We start from the raw sequence: 14,512 nt of genomic DNA on the forward strand, positions 1-14,512 counted from the left end.
GATTAATTTATCACCTCTTATTGCTATTATTTTGCTAACAGATTTTCCAAAGGGAAGTGTGATAATAATTTCTCATTCATGAAACGTGTAAGATGAGAAATCAGAGATGATTTAAGAGTTGCCTAATTCTCCCTTGTAAGCAAGAAATTGGGTAGCAAGAAAAGTAGGGTGTTAGAAATCTGGTAACAAACATAACTCTAAATGTGAAAGACAATCATTTAATCTAAGGATTTCAAAAAAAATAAAAAATAAAAATAAACCATTCAATTTGAAACAGTTTTCATCACAATAATGTTGGATAATTACATTTTGCGGTCACAATTCAATTAACAATAGGTCATAATAATTGATACAATAAGTATACAGCCGACTGATGTATTGACGCCATAATTAGTCCATATAACAATACTCTTTCATTGTTGACCCTCTTTTGCGATGAAATTACATTGTTGTTAGTTTGTTTACGAAATTGTTATTGACAATAAAAGAGAGAAGAGTGAATAATATTTTTTTTTGAAGTGTCAATAACAATTTTTTTTATTTCTAAAGTCTCAATTTTTAACCTATACAACTTAGGCCAATGAATGAAAACTTGGAATTGCTTTCAACTAAGTTGTGTTTAAGAGTTGAGGAGTGAGGAGAGAACCTAATTAGACCAGGTTTTATATAGCTAATTAAGATGAGAGAGGGTTAGGGATTAGGTGTTTAGTCGTTTTCTCTCGAGCAATATAATTCATATAATTCATACATTTGTTTCATATAAAATTTCTCTCCATCCCAGATTAATTATGACTAGTTAATTAGGACAATATATAGTTGTTAAGAACTACAATTAATTACTAGATTTCCAAAAAGAACAAATTCAATCCATTAGCATGCGTAAAGTGCAATCATCATTCTTGAAATAAACATATAACACATACATATCAAAGCAATCTAAGTTCACCTCTTTAAGCAACGACTTGTAGCTGAAGCGATTAAACGCAAAAGGCAAGGACATGTATTCAATGCTCCCATCTATCCGTAAACATATACCACATACATATATGTACACAACCAAAATTTACCCCTTGATCAAGCATATATTTGTAACACGAGTAGGTAAGAGCATTTCATCTCCGCAACCAAGGTATTGTATTCCATTCCTCCTCTCCATTAGTATGTGTGCATGTCTTGAACCAAAGTAGAATGGTGGACTTAAGGCACAGCAAATGATAATCCCAAAATTTACCTCTTTGTTAAGAAAAGGTTCAAACAGTCGAGCATCCATCCCCGCATCTGAGGTCATTTATTTGATTCTCCCCCTCCTTATACGTAATAATCTCAAGATTTTGATTGAAGCAAAGCTGGCCTGAAGGCTGAGACCCTAAAGCTGCGGGCTCAGGCCGGTCAATTCACATGCAGAGGGCCGGGAGTGAGGCTGAAGCCGCTGACCCTAACCCCGCCCGCCCATGCACGTGGAATGTTTGTATACATTTTCCATCAGTTTAGCAAAACACAAAGACCTCTCTCTCTCTCTCTCTCCCCCTCCGAATATTCATGGCGGTTGCTATTTCCTTTTCACTCATATAACTTTGGTGACACTTCTTTGTCTCACACTTGCTCAATATATATAAATATAGATACATTCCACCTAATCTTCCTCCTCCTTATACAAAAACGACTAGAGACGTTTTATATTCCCAAGTCCTCGTTTCGACCGGCCGGTTTCTGCATTTCTGAGGTCACCAGTTTAACGTTTCTGTGTGGCAGCCGAGACTCCTCAGGTTCTCCTCATGAATCTCAGCCCTTGCTTAATCATTAGTTTCTGTCATTAGGGTTCCTTAAATTCATTGAAAGTTGTGTTTCCCATATTTTCGTTGCGTCTAAATCACTTCGTTTACCATGTTTCTGTAACGTTTCTTTCTTTGCCTATAACTCCTTTTCCTTCTAGTATATTAATTTTTTTTTAATACTTTCGTAACGCTCTTTGTTGGGTCGGAATTGGGAGTCATATATCGATGCTGAATTTTACTATACCTCCATACATCTTTCTTTGCCTATAACTCCTTTTCGTATTTAAATCATCATCATTTATGATTTTTTTTTTCTTTTTAACTTTTTATGAGCAAGGAACGGAGTCAGAAATTTTACCATACACACTCACCCAGAATTTGAATATTATGTCATTTGTTTTTATGACGTTTTCAAATAAGCTATAAGTCAATAAGTCTATCTACGATAAGTCGGCAGAGTCGGCCAATTGTATTAGGTAAATAAGCATATAGGGCACATCGAGCATAGACTTTGGACTCATCACAATAGACAATTTTTAGTCCTGTATAAGCACTTTTTAATAAAGTGTTTCACTACCAAATTTGATTTTTCTACCAATTCTCTCTGTGGTTGCAGTTGCAGGCATGGATATTGCAGACTCGAAACGAAGGAGCAAATTCTCCGGCAAGATTTTCGCAGCTGCCGGCCTAATCACCCTCTGCATTGTCTTGTTCAAGCAGTCACATGATTCTAGCAGTCCCAACAAGGTCTGTTTCCGATTTATAGTTTTCGGTTTTGTTCTTTTTTTGACAAGATTTCTTTACATTCATCTCATGTTTTTGTATATCTGCAGTTCTCTTATCATGAAGCAGGGATCACGCATGTCTTGGTCACAGGAGGTGCTGGTTACATAGGCTCTCATGCTGTGCTTAGGCTTTTGAAGGACTCATACCGTGTAACGATAGTGGTATATATCGATCATTCTTGAAAGCTTTTTCTTCGTAATTCTTACATGATTTGTCGATTGAAAACCCTTTAATTTGTGTCTTTTCACAGGACAATCTTTCTCGAGGAAACATCGGTGCTGTTAGGGTTCTTCAACAGTTGTTTCCACAACCCGGGAGGCTGCAATTCATATACGCTGACCTCGGAGATGCAAAAGCCGTATCCTAATATGTTTCTTTTGTATATTCTACTTTAAACTAATCTAAACTGTGGAAAAGGTGAACTGAACTCGAGTGAACAATGTATTGGATATTCCTTGATTCTTGTCTTAGGTCAATAAGATCTTCTCAGAGAATGCATTTGATGCTGTCATGCATTTTGCAGCTGTTGCTTATGTTGGTGAAAGTACACTCGAGCCTCTTCGGTATTCGATCGTCAATTTCATGTTCATTAAGTTTCGTTTCTTCTCTGTTAACCTTTTAATGACATACAATTAGTGTTCTTCTGCAGATATTATCACAATATCACATCAAATACACTGTTGGTTTTGGAGGCAATGGCAGCACACAATGTAAAAACATTGATCTATTCCAGTACTTGTGCCACTTATGGTGAACCTGAGAAGATGCCGATCACAGAAGAAACCGAGCAAGTGAGATTCATAACACAGTTTAGTTTGTCAGTTAATCATGTATTAACTGCAACGTTTAAATGTTGTGTTGGTACATCAACCCAAATAAAACACAGATTAACAGTTGTATCAAGATGTGCTAATTTCCAAAATACTCGATATTTATAATTGTCTGAATTCAGGTCCCAATCAATCCATATGGAAAAGCAAAGAAGATGGCAGAAGATATCATTCTAGATTTCTCCAAAAACTCAAACATGGCCGTCATGATCTTACGGTAGGCCGTGAATTCTGCTTAATTCTTTGAAAAGTGTGTGTGTGTGTGTGTGCGCGAGCACAGTGCTCGCGCTACTTTGTCTATGAATTCTTCAACACAGCAGGAGGCATGAACAATTTCTTCAAAATGAATAGTTTGGGTATAACTGAAGCTAACATATATACGGTTATGTATCCAGATATTTTAATGTGATAGGATCAGACCCTGAGGGAAGACTAGGAGAGGCTCCTCGACCTGAGCTACGTGAGCAGGGACGAATCTCTGGTGCCTGTTTTGATGCCGCTCGAGGGATTATTCCTGGACTGAAGGTACTTTTCTCCCTCGGTCCCCCTCCTCTTTTCCAGTACACTTGTTTAGGCCAAAATCAATGTGAGAAATTGAATTATTTTGTCTATGTCATTGATTCTAGGTCAGAGGAACAGACTATGAAACAGCTGATGGCACTTGTGTGAGGGACTATATAGATGTCACTGACCTGGTTGATGCTCATGTAAAAGCTCTCGCCAACGCACAACCTGGGAAGGTTGGGATCTACAATGTCGGCACTGGAAAAGGTTAAGAAATCTGTCATTTCCCTTGAAATTATTATCATCCTTTCCTTACCCTTGCCTCGCTGGCCCTGCATTTCCTGAAGTTATTTTGGATCATTTTGATCACAGGTAGTTCAGTGAAGGAATTTGTTGAGGCATGCAAGAAGGCGACAGGGGTGGACATAAAGGTTGATTACCTCGACAGAAGGCCAGGGGACTATGCTAAAGTTTATAGTGATCCTTCCAAGGTAAGGCAAGAGCTGAATTGGACAGCCCACTACACACTTCAAGAGAGCCTGCAGATTGCATGGAGATGGCAAAAATCGCATTTGAATGGCTATGGTCCTTAGGTTGAAAAGATACCAGAGATAGCATTGCGGAAGCAGGATGTTGCTCCTTGAGTTGAACTTGGATTTCCTATTAATTGGAACACTACATAAATTTCCAATCGGCAAGGAAGAAAGTCTATGGGTTCGTTGAGAGAAGAGAGTGCCCTCCCTCTTGATTCGTATAGGACAAGAGTAACCCTGCGTGTATTTTTTACTCCTGTACTTTGTTCAAGCCCAGAAAAAGAAAAGGAGAGGATATTAGATAGCTGATCTAAACAGATGAAACATTTACAGTACTGTATAAATAGCCAGTTTGAGTGTTATCTGCAGATAAGTATAATTGCCAAATTTCATGTAAATTGCTCTAAATCACTTAAAACAAATTAGTTTCTTTCCTATTTTCCTTGGCAATGTATGAGTTCTCTATTTGAAGAACAATTGATAAATCATAAATGAATGCTCGTGTCGTATATTTACTGATCTATAAAATGCTATCATGCTAATAGCTTAGCAAGAGTGAGAAAGCAGTACCTGTTACCATAGGTTGTAAATCTTTGTCAATCATAAGGTGTCGATATGTAACTTGTGTTTCTCATCTCTGTGGTTAGGCTCTTCAATACGCTTGAAAGCTCTGCTGTTCTAGGCTGCGCCAGATCATCAAAGAGAAAAGCATGTACGTGATTTCTGATTTCAATCCAACTGCAGCCTGGCTGCTTCTCCGTGCTACTTTCTTTCATTAACACCCTGACTCTTTCAACCTCGTCCCATCTGCTGGCCTCAGCATGCATGTTGGACAAGAGCACATAATTTGAAGCTTTATCAGGTTCAAGTTCTAAAAGCTTCTCAGAAGCATACTTTCCAAGTTGTAGATTCCGGTGTATCCTGCAAGCTCCAAGTAATGCACCCCATATTTTAGCAGTTGTCATGATCTTCATATTCCTCACCATTTCAAAGGCTTCCTCTAGCCTCCCTGCACGACCGAGCAGGTCAACCATGCAAGCATAGTGTTCGGCGAGAGGTTCAATAAGGTAAACTTCAGTCATGCTCTTAAAAATTTCTAAACCGCACTCAACCAACCCACTGTGGCTGCATGCCGATAACACCCCAACAAAGGTCACCTGATCAGGATTCACCCCTTCTATTAACATATTTTTGAAGAGCTTTACTGCCTCTTCACCATCTCCGTTTAAAGCATACCCAGATATCAAAGAATTCCAAGAAACAATATCACCGCGCTTGATATCTTCGAACACAAGATTAGCATCCACAACTCTCCCGCATTTAGCATACATGGTAATCAGGGAATTGCTGACGAACAAGTCATTTACATAACCACACTTCACAACCAAATGGTGAAGTTGCTTTCCAACTTGTAAAGCCGCAAGATTGGCGCACGCGCTTAGACCACAAGCAAAAGTCGACTCATCAGGCCTCTTTCCTTCCTGTCCCATCTTCACGATCGTCCGTAGTGCATCCAGATATAACCCGTTTTGCACGTAACCTGTAACCAGAGAATTCCACGAAACTATGCTCCTCTCACCCATCGACTCAAAGATTTCAAGTGCTTTTTCCATCTGCCCTATTTGAGCATAACCAGTAATCATAGTATTCCAAGAAACAATGTCCTTGTTAATCATTTTTCTAAAAAGAGACAGAGCTTCAACCATTTTCCCACACTGAGCATAGCCTGCAATCATTGTGTTCCAACAAACAACGTCCCGGATGGAAATGGGATTGAAGATCTCACTTGCTTCATCCATCCTTCCATTTTGCAAGTATCCAGACATCATTGCTGTTTGTGCAGCAATATTCTTGTATGGCATCTGGTTGAGCAATTGCCTTGCTTCGTCAAGCTTACCAACACGAACATACCCATTGATCATTGTTGTCCACGATACAGAATCCCTCTCAGGCATATCCCCGAATAATTGAACAGCCTTGTCAATTTGGTGGTCTCGAACATAGGCTCCAAGCATTGCATTCCAAGAAACCACATTTCTACTTGGCATCTGCTCAAAGAGATCCTCTGCCTTTGCGATCTCCCCATTTTGCGCAAACCCACATAACATCGTGACCCAAGAAACCACATTCGGGTCCGGAATCTTCTTAAAGAACTTCCAAGCAGAATCCAAGTCACCAACCTCAAAAAATCCATCCAACATCAAATTCCACGAAACCACATTCCTCTCAGGCATCTCCTCAAAAAAGTTTACTCCCAACTGCATCTCCCCATTCTTCGTATACCCAGCAAGCATTGAATTCCACGAAACTAAATTTTTTTCCGGCATTTCATCAAACAATCTCTTAGCATCATCAAACTGCCCCTTCTTCACATACCCTGCAATCATTGCATTCCAACAAGCAGCATCCCCCTTATCCGGAAGCAAATCGAACAGCTCTCTGGCTCTCTCGAGCTCACCGCCACGAGTAAAGCAAGTTATCATCAAAGTCCAAGAGTAAAGGTCTCTCTCCGGCATGTCAACAAAAATCCTATACGCTTCTTCAACCCTGTCATTGTGCAGGTACCCGGAAATCATAGTGTTCCAAGAAACCAAGTTTCTGTGCGGCATTTTATCGAACAGTTGGCGTGCATTACCAATTCTACCATTCTTAGCATAGGCAGAGATCATGGAATTGTATGTTACAGTGTTCCTTTGAGGCATTTGTGAGAAAACCTTAATCGCTTGGTCGATACGACCCGACTTCCCCAACCGGGTAATTTTCAGGTTTTGGTTGAAGACTTGGGTCCCCTTTTCACCTATTGATCTCAGCCTCATTTGGTGTTGGTAGTTGCAGTTGGTGAGGCAGAAGAAAAGAGTGCTGCTTTGTGGTTCGAGCAATTCAATATTTGTTGTGTTATTCTTGTATTTTGGAGGGAACTGTTATTTGTTGAGTCAACATAAATTGAGTCACTTCTCGCTTTTTTAGATCGCATTCTAATCTATCTAAACTGCAAAACAAAATTCAGACTCAGACTCAGCTACGCTCATGTTAGCAATCATGCACTTATCTTTTTAACACAACACGAGAGAAAAGTTATGTGAATGACTTCTTTGAAATGTCGACAATAGCTTCCTTTCTTTCTTTTTAATATTCTAGTTAATCATTTTAGGATGTGATTTTCACATTCTTTTTAAATTCTCACAAGCCCTTCTTTATTTCTAACCGTCAGATTGAATAAATCAAATGAAAACAACGAACATGACTAAACAAACGTTTGTGAGAGGCTAAAATGGAGGAGAAAAGAAAAGTAGGAGGAGAAGGAAAAGGCCACAAAGAGAGCACAAAGTGTCACCTGAAAAGAACTAGTCTTTTCTCTTAAATAAGACGATACAAAGTCTTCCTCAACAGCAAAATTCCCTATAAATATCATATCGTCCGAAGAACTTAACGATCAAGACTTCTAGCGAGGCGACGCAGTAAATCGATCGGTGCCCCTCCGTAAGGTGGGTATGAGATGATAGCTGTATGAGTAACACGAGAGAAGAAGTCCCTGAGCAAATATTCTTCAGACCGCCAAACACAAGGCTTACCGCACCAACTGAAAAAGGGGCTCAAACACTAGTCTTTTCTAACGTCTGAAAATTGCAGGTGCACTCTCCCTTCCTCTGTATCGATGCAAGTCCAGAGTGATTGGGAAGGCAGTAACTAAGGCTAATTGACATGTCAGTTAGATTTGATCATAGCTCATCGTGACCCGCTGACTCAACTTTTTCATTTGCTGAGTCATCTGAGTCTCCGGCTTTCTTGTCATCTTGTGGAGAATTATCAGAACTCGAGTCAGAATCTTTGGCTTTTTCTCCGCTGCTCTCGGTTTCATTGCTTGTGGGTTTCTCAATTTTAGGCTTTGGCTTGGGGATTCTGTTGACGCTGGCAACCTAGACAAAGAAAAAGTCATCGATAAGAGCATTACAATTGTATAGAAATAGCTTGTGGATCGCATTTTCATTTATTTTCTCAACCGAGAAACAGAATCGAAATGATACCTTGTCTTCCAGATCAAACACCTTCCCATACACTTCATCCGATGTGAATGCTGGTTTGCTATGTGCAGGAGTCCTTCAAGGAAGAACAAAACTAGGTTAAACAAATGGAAGCACTGTCATAAAATTGCTACTATACTTGATAGTTATTCAAGGACCGGGTGAAATTATGCACTTAAGTTACTTCTGACTGCAGGATTTTTAACGAAAAAAGCAACACTTTCAAACCAAATAAAAAATTCAGCACCAATGTGCAACACCGTACATTCAACGATCGTCAACATAAAGCAAGATATCAAGCAAAGGGAAATGGGCTATCACCGCATGTTTCCTTAATTATATGTGTTGTGCGTGCATAGTTGACATCAACAAGTTACCTTAATAATGTCAAAAGAAATCAATACAGCAACAACAATTACTTACTTTTTCTGCTCATCCTCGCTCTCGTCCAACCACTTCTTCAACTTGTCAGCATCACTCGCAACCTGGTAAACACAAATAAATTTCCCACACCTTAAGCGTCAGAGGCCATCAAAGGGCAGCTAAATTTGATCATTACTACAACTACTATTTACAATTGACAAAGACTTTTTAGTCGGATCATGTATGATTGAAGCACCTCATCTGTTCGATCTTTCGGAATCCAGGGTTTGTTCGACTCCCATGCACTTAGAATCTGCAACACATTGAGGAAAAGATAAATGAATATGTCGCATCTCATAGTTTACAAATGGTGTGGACTTTATTAATACCTTTTAAAATATTTAATGGTGATTGACCTTCTATGGCAACCATTTCACATGTAAAACTTAAGTGTGTTTAGTAACGATATCCTCGAGCTCAATTTCTAAACTGTGATATATAATCCAAGTTTATAAAAATGACAGTGTCTGAATTACCTGTTGCACCTCAACAAGGTACTTTCGAGCATGTTCCACTGCTTCTGGCCGTGCGGTAAGCTCTTTGAATCTGCACCCAAGAATTCATCAGATCAGATACATTGCATTGACTTGACACGGGACTTAACTTGTAGAAATTCATACATCTGAAAATTATACATCACTGCCCAGTTCTTTTTTCTTGGTGAATGCAGTATTACCCTCAATTAAACTTAAACCAAAGAAACTAAACTGGAATATACCTGAAGAATATTGGATCACCAATAGCTTTTAGCATCTCTAGGCGTTCCTGAAACTCTGAAGCAGTAGCATCTTCACCATCGGTGTAAAGCCACTCTTGCACCTAAGAAAAAGACAACAGGTTAAATAGAAAACTTAGGACAGAGATATGATGAAGCTGAATTTTGGGTTGAATAAAGAAATGCCTACCTCATCTAGCTTTCCAATAAAGGATTGGCGTTCCTCGCTAGTTGAAATTTTTTCAAATTCCTCGGATGTTTCAAACTGATATAAGAAAGAATTCATTAAAAGGTTGAAACAAGAACAAATTGTTATGACCAAAAACTTTTTTAAATAAGGAAACTAGCACTAGAACAAAATAATTTAGCCTATCAAAGCAAAAGACACAAAAAGGAGAAATAACATCAGATTCAATACAAAGCAAGTCAATGCAAGATCCTCAAATGAATGATGTGAGAAAAAAATAAACAAAACAAACTACATTAATAACTTTATCAAACAACAATTGCAAGGCATAATATCACGGAAAAATCCAGAAATATTTGGAAACATCGTAAATATTCATAAAAAAATATATTATGCAATGAAGATGTTTTTCATATGCCGGGAAGAAAAAAATATTCGATTGCACCTACACACCTTTTCTTTAGTACCATATATGTATCCTTCCAAGTTATTTTTCAACTCTGCCGTTCTCCTCCTCTCTGCATCCTTCTTGTCTAATTCTTCTAACTTACGCTTTGCTTCAGCAAGAGATTCTTTTGAAGGAGACATTGCAGGTCCGACTGTTTTCTCAACAATCTACAATATATAAAGGAGATATGAGAAAATACGAGCTTCTAATGAGCTGTTGAGAAGCATGAAAGAACTTTAAGAAAATTAACTAATATATACCTTCAGTGGAATCCTAAAGGTCCGCTTTTTCAACTTTTTTTCAATAACAACATCCGCTTCTACAGTAGAGTTGGAAGTGTTACTATTTCCACCATCATTAGTATTGCCATTGCTGTCTTCTGAAGAGTTCTGAGCACCAGTTTCAGTCGAAATGTTTGGTGCAACATTAGTTGAATTCTCCACACTCAGATTCTTCTTAGGAACTTCCACCCATTCTGACACTTCAATAACAGCGTCTGCACGATCCAACGACAAAACACCACTTCTACTCAAAGAGAAATGCAGACTTGCTTTAATGGGTGAAGACAAATTCCGTGATGCATACCTAAATAAGATGGAAAAGACAAATATAAAATGTTGTCAGTGTTCATCTCATGCTTTTGCATGGACATATAAGTAGAACTTCTTTAAAGCACTGCAGAAAATATCGTACAGAAAGAATCTGGAAATGCCAATCCTTACTTCTCACTTGTCTCTGTCAAACTGGACACAGAGTACTGAGCAAATACAGGAGAGGTGGCACCAGGGGGTAAAAGATCTTCACTCTCGTACGCTAGCGACACTTCAAAATCTTTGCTCTGGATAAAGGACCTGAACATCTATTTTATAGCAAACCAAAAACATAGTGAGTGAACTTAGACAGGAAAAACTATAAAATAAAACCCTTTAGTAATATTTGGTATTTCTTTCCATGTTATTTACCTTGCTGGGGAGTTTCTTCATCCGTTGCACAAGTGTCTGCCTAGTACTATCTTCTTTCTGAAGATCGGGGCCATCTAACTCAAGCACAAACCCATAGGTAGAACCATCAATCATCCCTAACTTACGGTTCAGCTTGATTCCATCACTTAAATTAGCAGCATATAATGCTGCACCTAGAACTATAGCTTCATCAGCATCCAGATGTCTATCCAACTCTTTCCTTCCAAGATATTCCTGAAGCTTAGCCTGTCATAAAAGAAATAGAGAATTCCTTCTCGTGATCACTCTTCATAACAACTCAGAGATGACGAGATTCAATAGCGCAACATTAATATCAAGGTGATGTAGGACATCACCACAGAGCAAAAGGGAGAGAGAGTATAAGTCAAACCTGCAGCTTTGGCACCCTGGTAGCTCCTCCTATCAGTTCCACTGCATATATCTCATCTACCTTTAAACCAGAATATTTGAGCACTTCTTTAAGAGGTATAAGTGACTTCTCCCACAGATCTTCGCAGAGCTCCTCAAACTTTTCACGAGTTATCGTACTCCTGAAAGGGAAGTAAATAGTGTTCAGTTTGTTACCTTGGACAACTAACACAAATTGCCAGAGTACACAAGGTGAAAACACATGTATCTTTAGAAATTTGACATAGCTTATTTTCCACCAAATCTAGAAGGGTAAAACAAGCTTTTTATAAGAAAACCTACATCAACCAGCATAGCAGTGGAATAAATAGTAATTAATAATAGAACACCCAACAATGGAAACAGAGGCATCCCAAAGAAACCTATCTATATAAGTTGCACAACTACATATCGATAATGTTCAATATACTACGTTGGACAACTAATGACACAAATTCCAGCTCGCTGTGAAAAGTATTTAAATTGAGATGCTTAAAATAGCCTATTTTCCACTACTCTAGAAGGGAAATCATGAAACACATAAAAGTCTATATCAACCAGAAGTATGGCGACGGTAAAAATAATAATTAAAAACTTTCAACAGGGCATCCCAAAGGCGCCGCTGCATGAACAATAATTGACAGAGCCCCTGCCACATGAACTCTTTTCACCCTTCTGCTCATTGCTTCCACTAGTTAAATTGATAAAGGAACTTTTCAACAGGGATCAAAGAGTAATGCACTTTAAATTCCACCAACCTGAAGTCCCGATCATCATAAAGGGATTCAACAGATATTGGTGCCATTTTGTTTGCACTTAGAATTTCTTTTGTACGCTTGACCTGTTTCTTCAATTTAGCCATTGCTTTTGGGGACTTCCTCACATCAACACCATTCCCTACTTGTTTATTGAACTCATCTGCAAAATGCTCCACCAACCGTAATTCCATGTTCTGGCCCCCAAGTTGTGGGTCCCATCTGACATCCTTGACCTGTACATGAAAAATGAGAATAAACTTTAAGAGAACTGGCCAAAATAATTGCATATCATACGAGAATCAAAAGTAACCTATGCTTCCGTAAATAACAGATACATGGAGGGAGGAACTTCACGTGGTGGATTATTTACACATGGTAGACGTGTTATTGTGAAACCAATATAACGTGTGTAAAATGTAAACTATGGAAGTGTTAACCATCGGTTCAAACTATTAAATGCTAGAAGACAATTCGAATTGGAATGAAATTACCTGAAACTGGTTGACTGAAACGGTCTTACCAAACTCCTTGGTATTATATGCCGAGAAATAAACAAGTGCCGCATAGGTACTGCTGGTGCCCATATCATAGAAAATTATATGCCTTGACTCATTTGAGAAATCCTTATCAATCCCATACTGCAATGCTGCACCAGAATGCTCATTTATCAAAGCAAGAACATTAATCCCCGCCAACTGTGCCGCTCGGAGTAACCCCTTTCTCTCTGCTTGCCCAAAGTAAGGAGGAACTGAAATTACAGCATCCTTTACAGGCACTTTCGAATGAAACTCTGCCAAATTTGCAGCATAACCTAAGACCATTGCCGTTAGTTCCTCGACTGAATAAGTAGTCACTTTATCATCAATTTTGAAACTAACAGTTCCCGTAGTATCCTCTGTAACGTCGAATGGCAAGTACAATGAATCCAATAGGCTTTTACTGGAACTAAAGGGTTTTCCAATCAAGTCCCTTGTTTGAGAATAGACTTTTTCCGGGTACCGAGCAATCAATCCAGCTGCTTCCTCCCCAAGAAGACGATCACCGGAGTGAAATGCAACCAAGTTGGGGGATTTTCGTTTTGACATCTCATTGATAGCGACTGTGATCGGGCTCTGCCCGCGCTTTAGGTTTACTACCGCAACTTTCACCCATTCGGAGCCTAGATCTATACTCATAACCGCACATTGAGAAGGCGAAAACACAATGCAAAGGACGGATAAGAACAACCCTAGCTTGAATAAGATCGACGCCATCCTAGATTGGATTCGGTAAACCCTAGGACTTCAAAGCTTCGTCTGAACAAACACAATAATAAAAATTGATAAATAATTAGCATAAAAATTCAATTTTTCGGACCTGCGACTGAGAAAACAAATAAAAAACAGTTAAATTCATTTGAAAAGTTACAGTTTTTATGCTGTTTGGGCACGAAGAAAATGGAAAACGGGAGTATACTAAGCTCAATTGATTGCTCTGAGTACAGATTTCAATTCGATATTCGAAATCAAATTCGATGAAAAAAAATAATTAAATTAGCTTAAACCCTAATTTTTTCTACACTGCGTTTTCCATTTTCTCAGCAACCAAACAGAGGACTAAAAATTTGAATATTTCACGTCGATAGAAAATCGAAAAATAACTCGGATACAGAAAGGAGAAAAATGAATGCACGGAGATAATTGGATAGAGAGAGAGAGAGAGAGAGATACCAGTAATGTGCAGATCGCATTCTCCAGAAGACTGGCGGCACAATTTTCTGTTTGGTTGACGAGAAAACGTAGAAAGAAAGTGAAGGCGAGAACTTTCTCAGTGAATGCTGGAAGATGCAGGGAATTTAAACAGAAGAAATGCCTACGTGGAAAATTAGGAGAGTGAACTACCAGTTGGAAAGATCCACGTGGCGTAGTGTACACGTGGAGGACAGTGATACGCTCCGCGGTGTTGTGCCAACGGTTATCATAGGTGCTTCGTGCATCATTCGGTGTTGGCGCGCGATGCTGCATGACTTTCGATCAACCGTGGAAATAGATATTTATAAATTTAAGGCTTTTTGGTAAACATGTAACTCCTTATTTTAGTCATTAATAATGAAAATTCATAGAATTGATCCTTAAGTTTATCTGCCTAATTTATTTTGATTATTTTGTGAAAAATATGTCAA

At 38.7% G+C, this 14,512-nt stretch overlaps 3 protein-coding genes across 4 annotated transcripts; 1 reads left to right on the forward strand and 2 right to left on the reverse strand.

The window, feature by feature from the left end:
• The first annotated feature begins 1,447 nt into the window (after nt 1-1,447).
• Nucleotides 1,448-4,865, forward strand: LOC103441448 (UDP-arabinose 4-epimerase 1-like). 2 transcript variants are annotated; one of them, XM_008380132.4, is made up of 10 exons: nt 1,448-1,766; nt 2,392-2,522; nt 2,609-2,722; nt 2,812-2,919; nt 3,033-3,124; nt 3,211-3,352; nt 3,514-3,608; nt 3,787-3,916; nt 4,018-4,162; nt 4,268-4,865. In XM_008380132.4, exons 1-10 carry the CDS (start codon nt 1,463-1,465, stop codon nt 4,486-4,488), a joined length of 1,482 nt encoding a protein of 493 aa, XP_008378354.3. In that variant the 5' UTR covers nt 1,448-1,462; the 3' UTR covers nt 4,489-4,865. The 2 variants fall into 2 exon arrangements, with proteins under 2 accessions (XP_008378354.3, XP_070661509.1); XM_070805408.1 differs by lacking the exon at nt 1,448-1,766 and adding an exon at nt 2,204-2,251.
• A 15-nt stretch (nt 4,866-4,880) lies between these two features.
• Nucleotides 4,881-7,449, reverse strand: LOC103441458 (pentatricopeptide repeat-containing protein At4g02750-like). Its single transcript, XM_017334005.3, has one exon. The coding sequence runs from the start codon at nt 7,242-7,244 to the stop codon at nt 5,025-5,027; it is 2,220 nt and encodes a 739-aa protein (XP_017189494.3). The 5' UTR covers nt 7,245-7,449; the 3' UTR covers nt 4,881-5,024.
• Nucleotides 7,450-7,756: 307 nt separating this feature from the next.
• LOC103441449 (heat shock 70 kDa protein 17-like) lies at nt 7,757-14,174 on the reverse strand. Its single transcript, XM_008380133.4, has 15 exons — nt 14,061-14,174; nt 12,843-13,646; nt 12,352-12,584; nt 11,577-11,736; nt 11,186-11,431; nt 10,946-11,082; nt 10,484-10,808; nt 10,229-10,390; nt 9,779-9,853; nt 9,592-9,692; nt 9,350-9,419; nt 9,070-9,126; nt 8,874-8,935; nt 8,454-8,526; nt 7,757-8,345 (listed from the first exon to the last, which is right to left on the reverse strand). Exons 2-15 carry the CDS (start codon nt 13,602-13,604, stop codon nt 8,148-8,150), a joined length of 2,661 nt encoding a protein of 886 aa, XP_008378355.3. The 5' UTR covers nt 13,605-13,646; nt 14,061-14,174; the 3' UTR covers nt 7,757-8,147.
• Nucleotides 14,175-14,512: the final 338 nt, after the last annotated feature.

Source organism: Malus domestica, chromosome 09 (assembly GCF_042453785.1).
Source record: "Malus domestica chromosome 09, GDT2T_hap1".
NCBI classification, from domain to species: Eukaryota; Viridiplantae; Streptophyta; class Magnoliopsida; order Rosales; family Rosaceae; genus Malus; species Malus domestica.

Excerpts from the sequence above, each read along its gene's own strand:
- LOC103441448 (XM_008380132.4), top strand. The coding sequence starts at position 1,463 with ATGTTTGTATACATTTTCCATCAGTTTAGCAAAACACAAAGACCTCTC. Across the intron at positions 2,723-2,811 it reads CATACCGTGTAACGATAGTG|GACAATCTTTCTCGAGGAAA; the intron begins GTATATATCGAT and ends GTCTTTTCACAG. Across the intron at positions 3,125-3,210 it reads AGTACACTCGAGCCTCTTCG|ATATTATCACAATATCACAT; the intron begins GTATTCGATCGT and ends GTTCTTCTGCAG.
- LOC103441458 (XM_017334005.3), bottom strand. The coding sequence starts at position 7,244 with ATGAGGCTGAGATCAATAGGTGAAAAGGGGACCCAAGTCTTCAACCAA.
- LOC103441449 (XM_008380133.4), bottom strand. The coding sequence starts at position 13,604 with ATGGCGTCGATCTTATTCAAGCTAGGGTTGTTCTTATCCGTCCTTTGC. Across the intron at positions 12,585-12,842 it reads TTTCAGTCAACCAGTTTCAG|GTCAAGGATGTCAGATGGGA; the intron begins GTAATTTCATTC and ends TTTCATGTACAG. Across the intron at positions 11,737-12,351 it reads TATGATGATCGGGACTTCAG|GAGTACGATAACTCGTGAAA; the intron begins GTTGGTGGAATT and ends CTTCCCTTTCAG.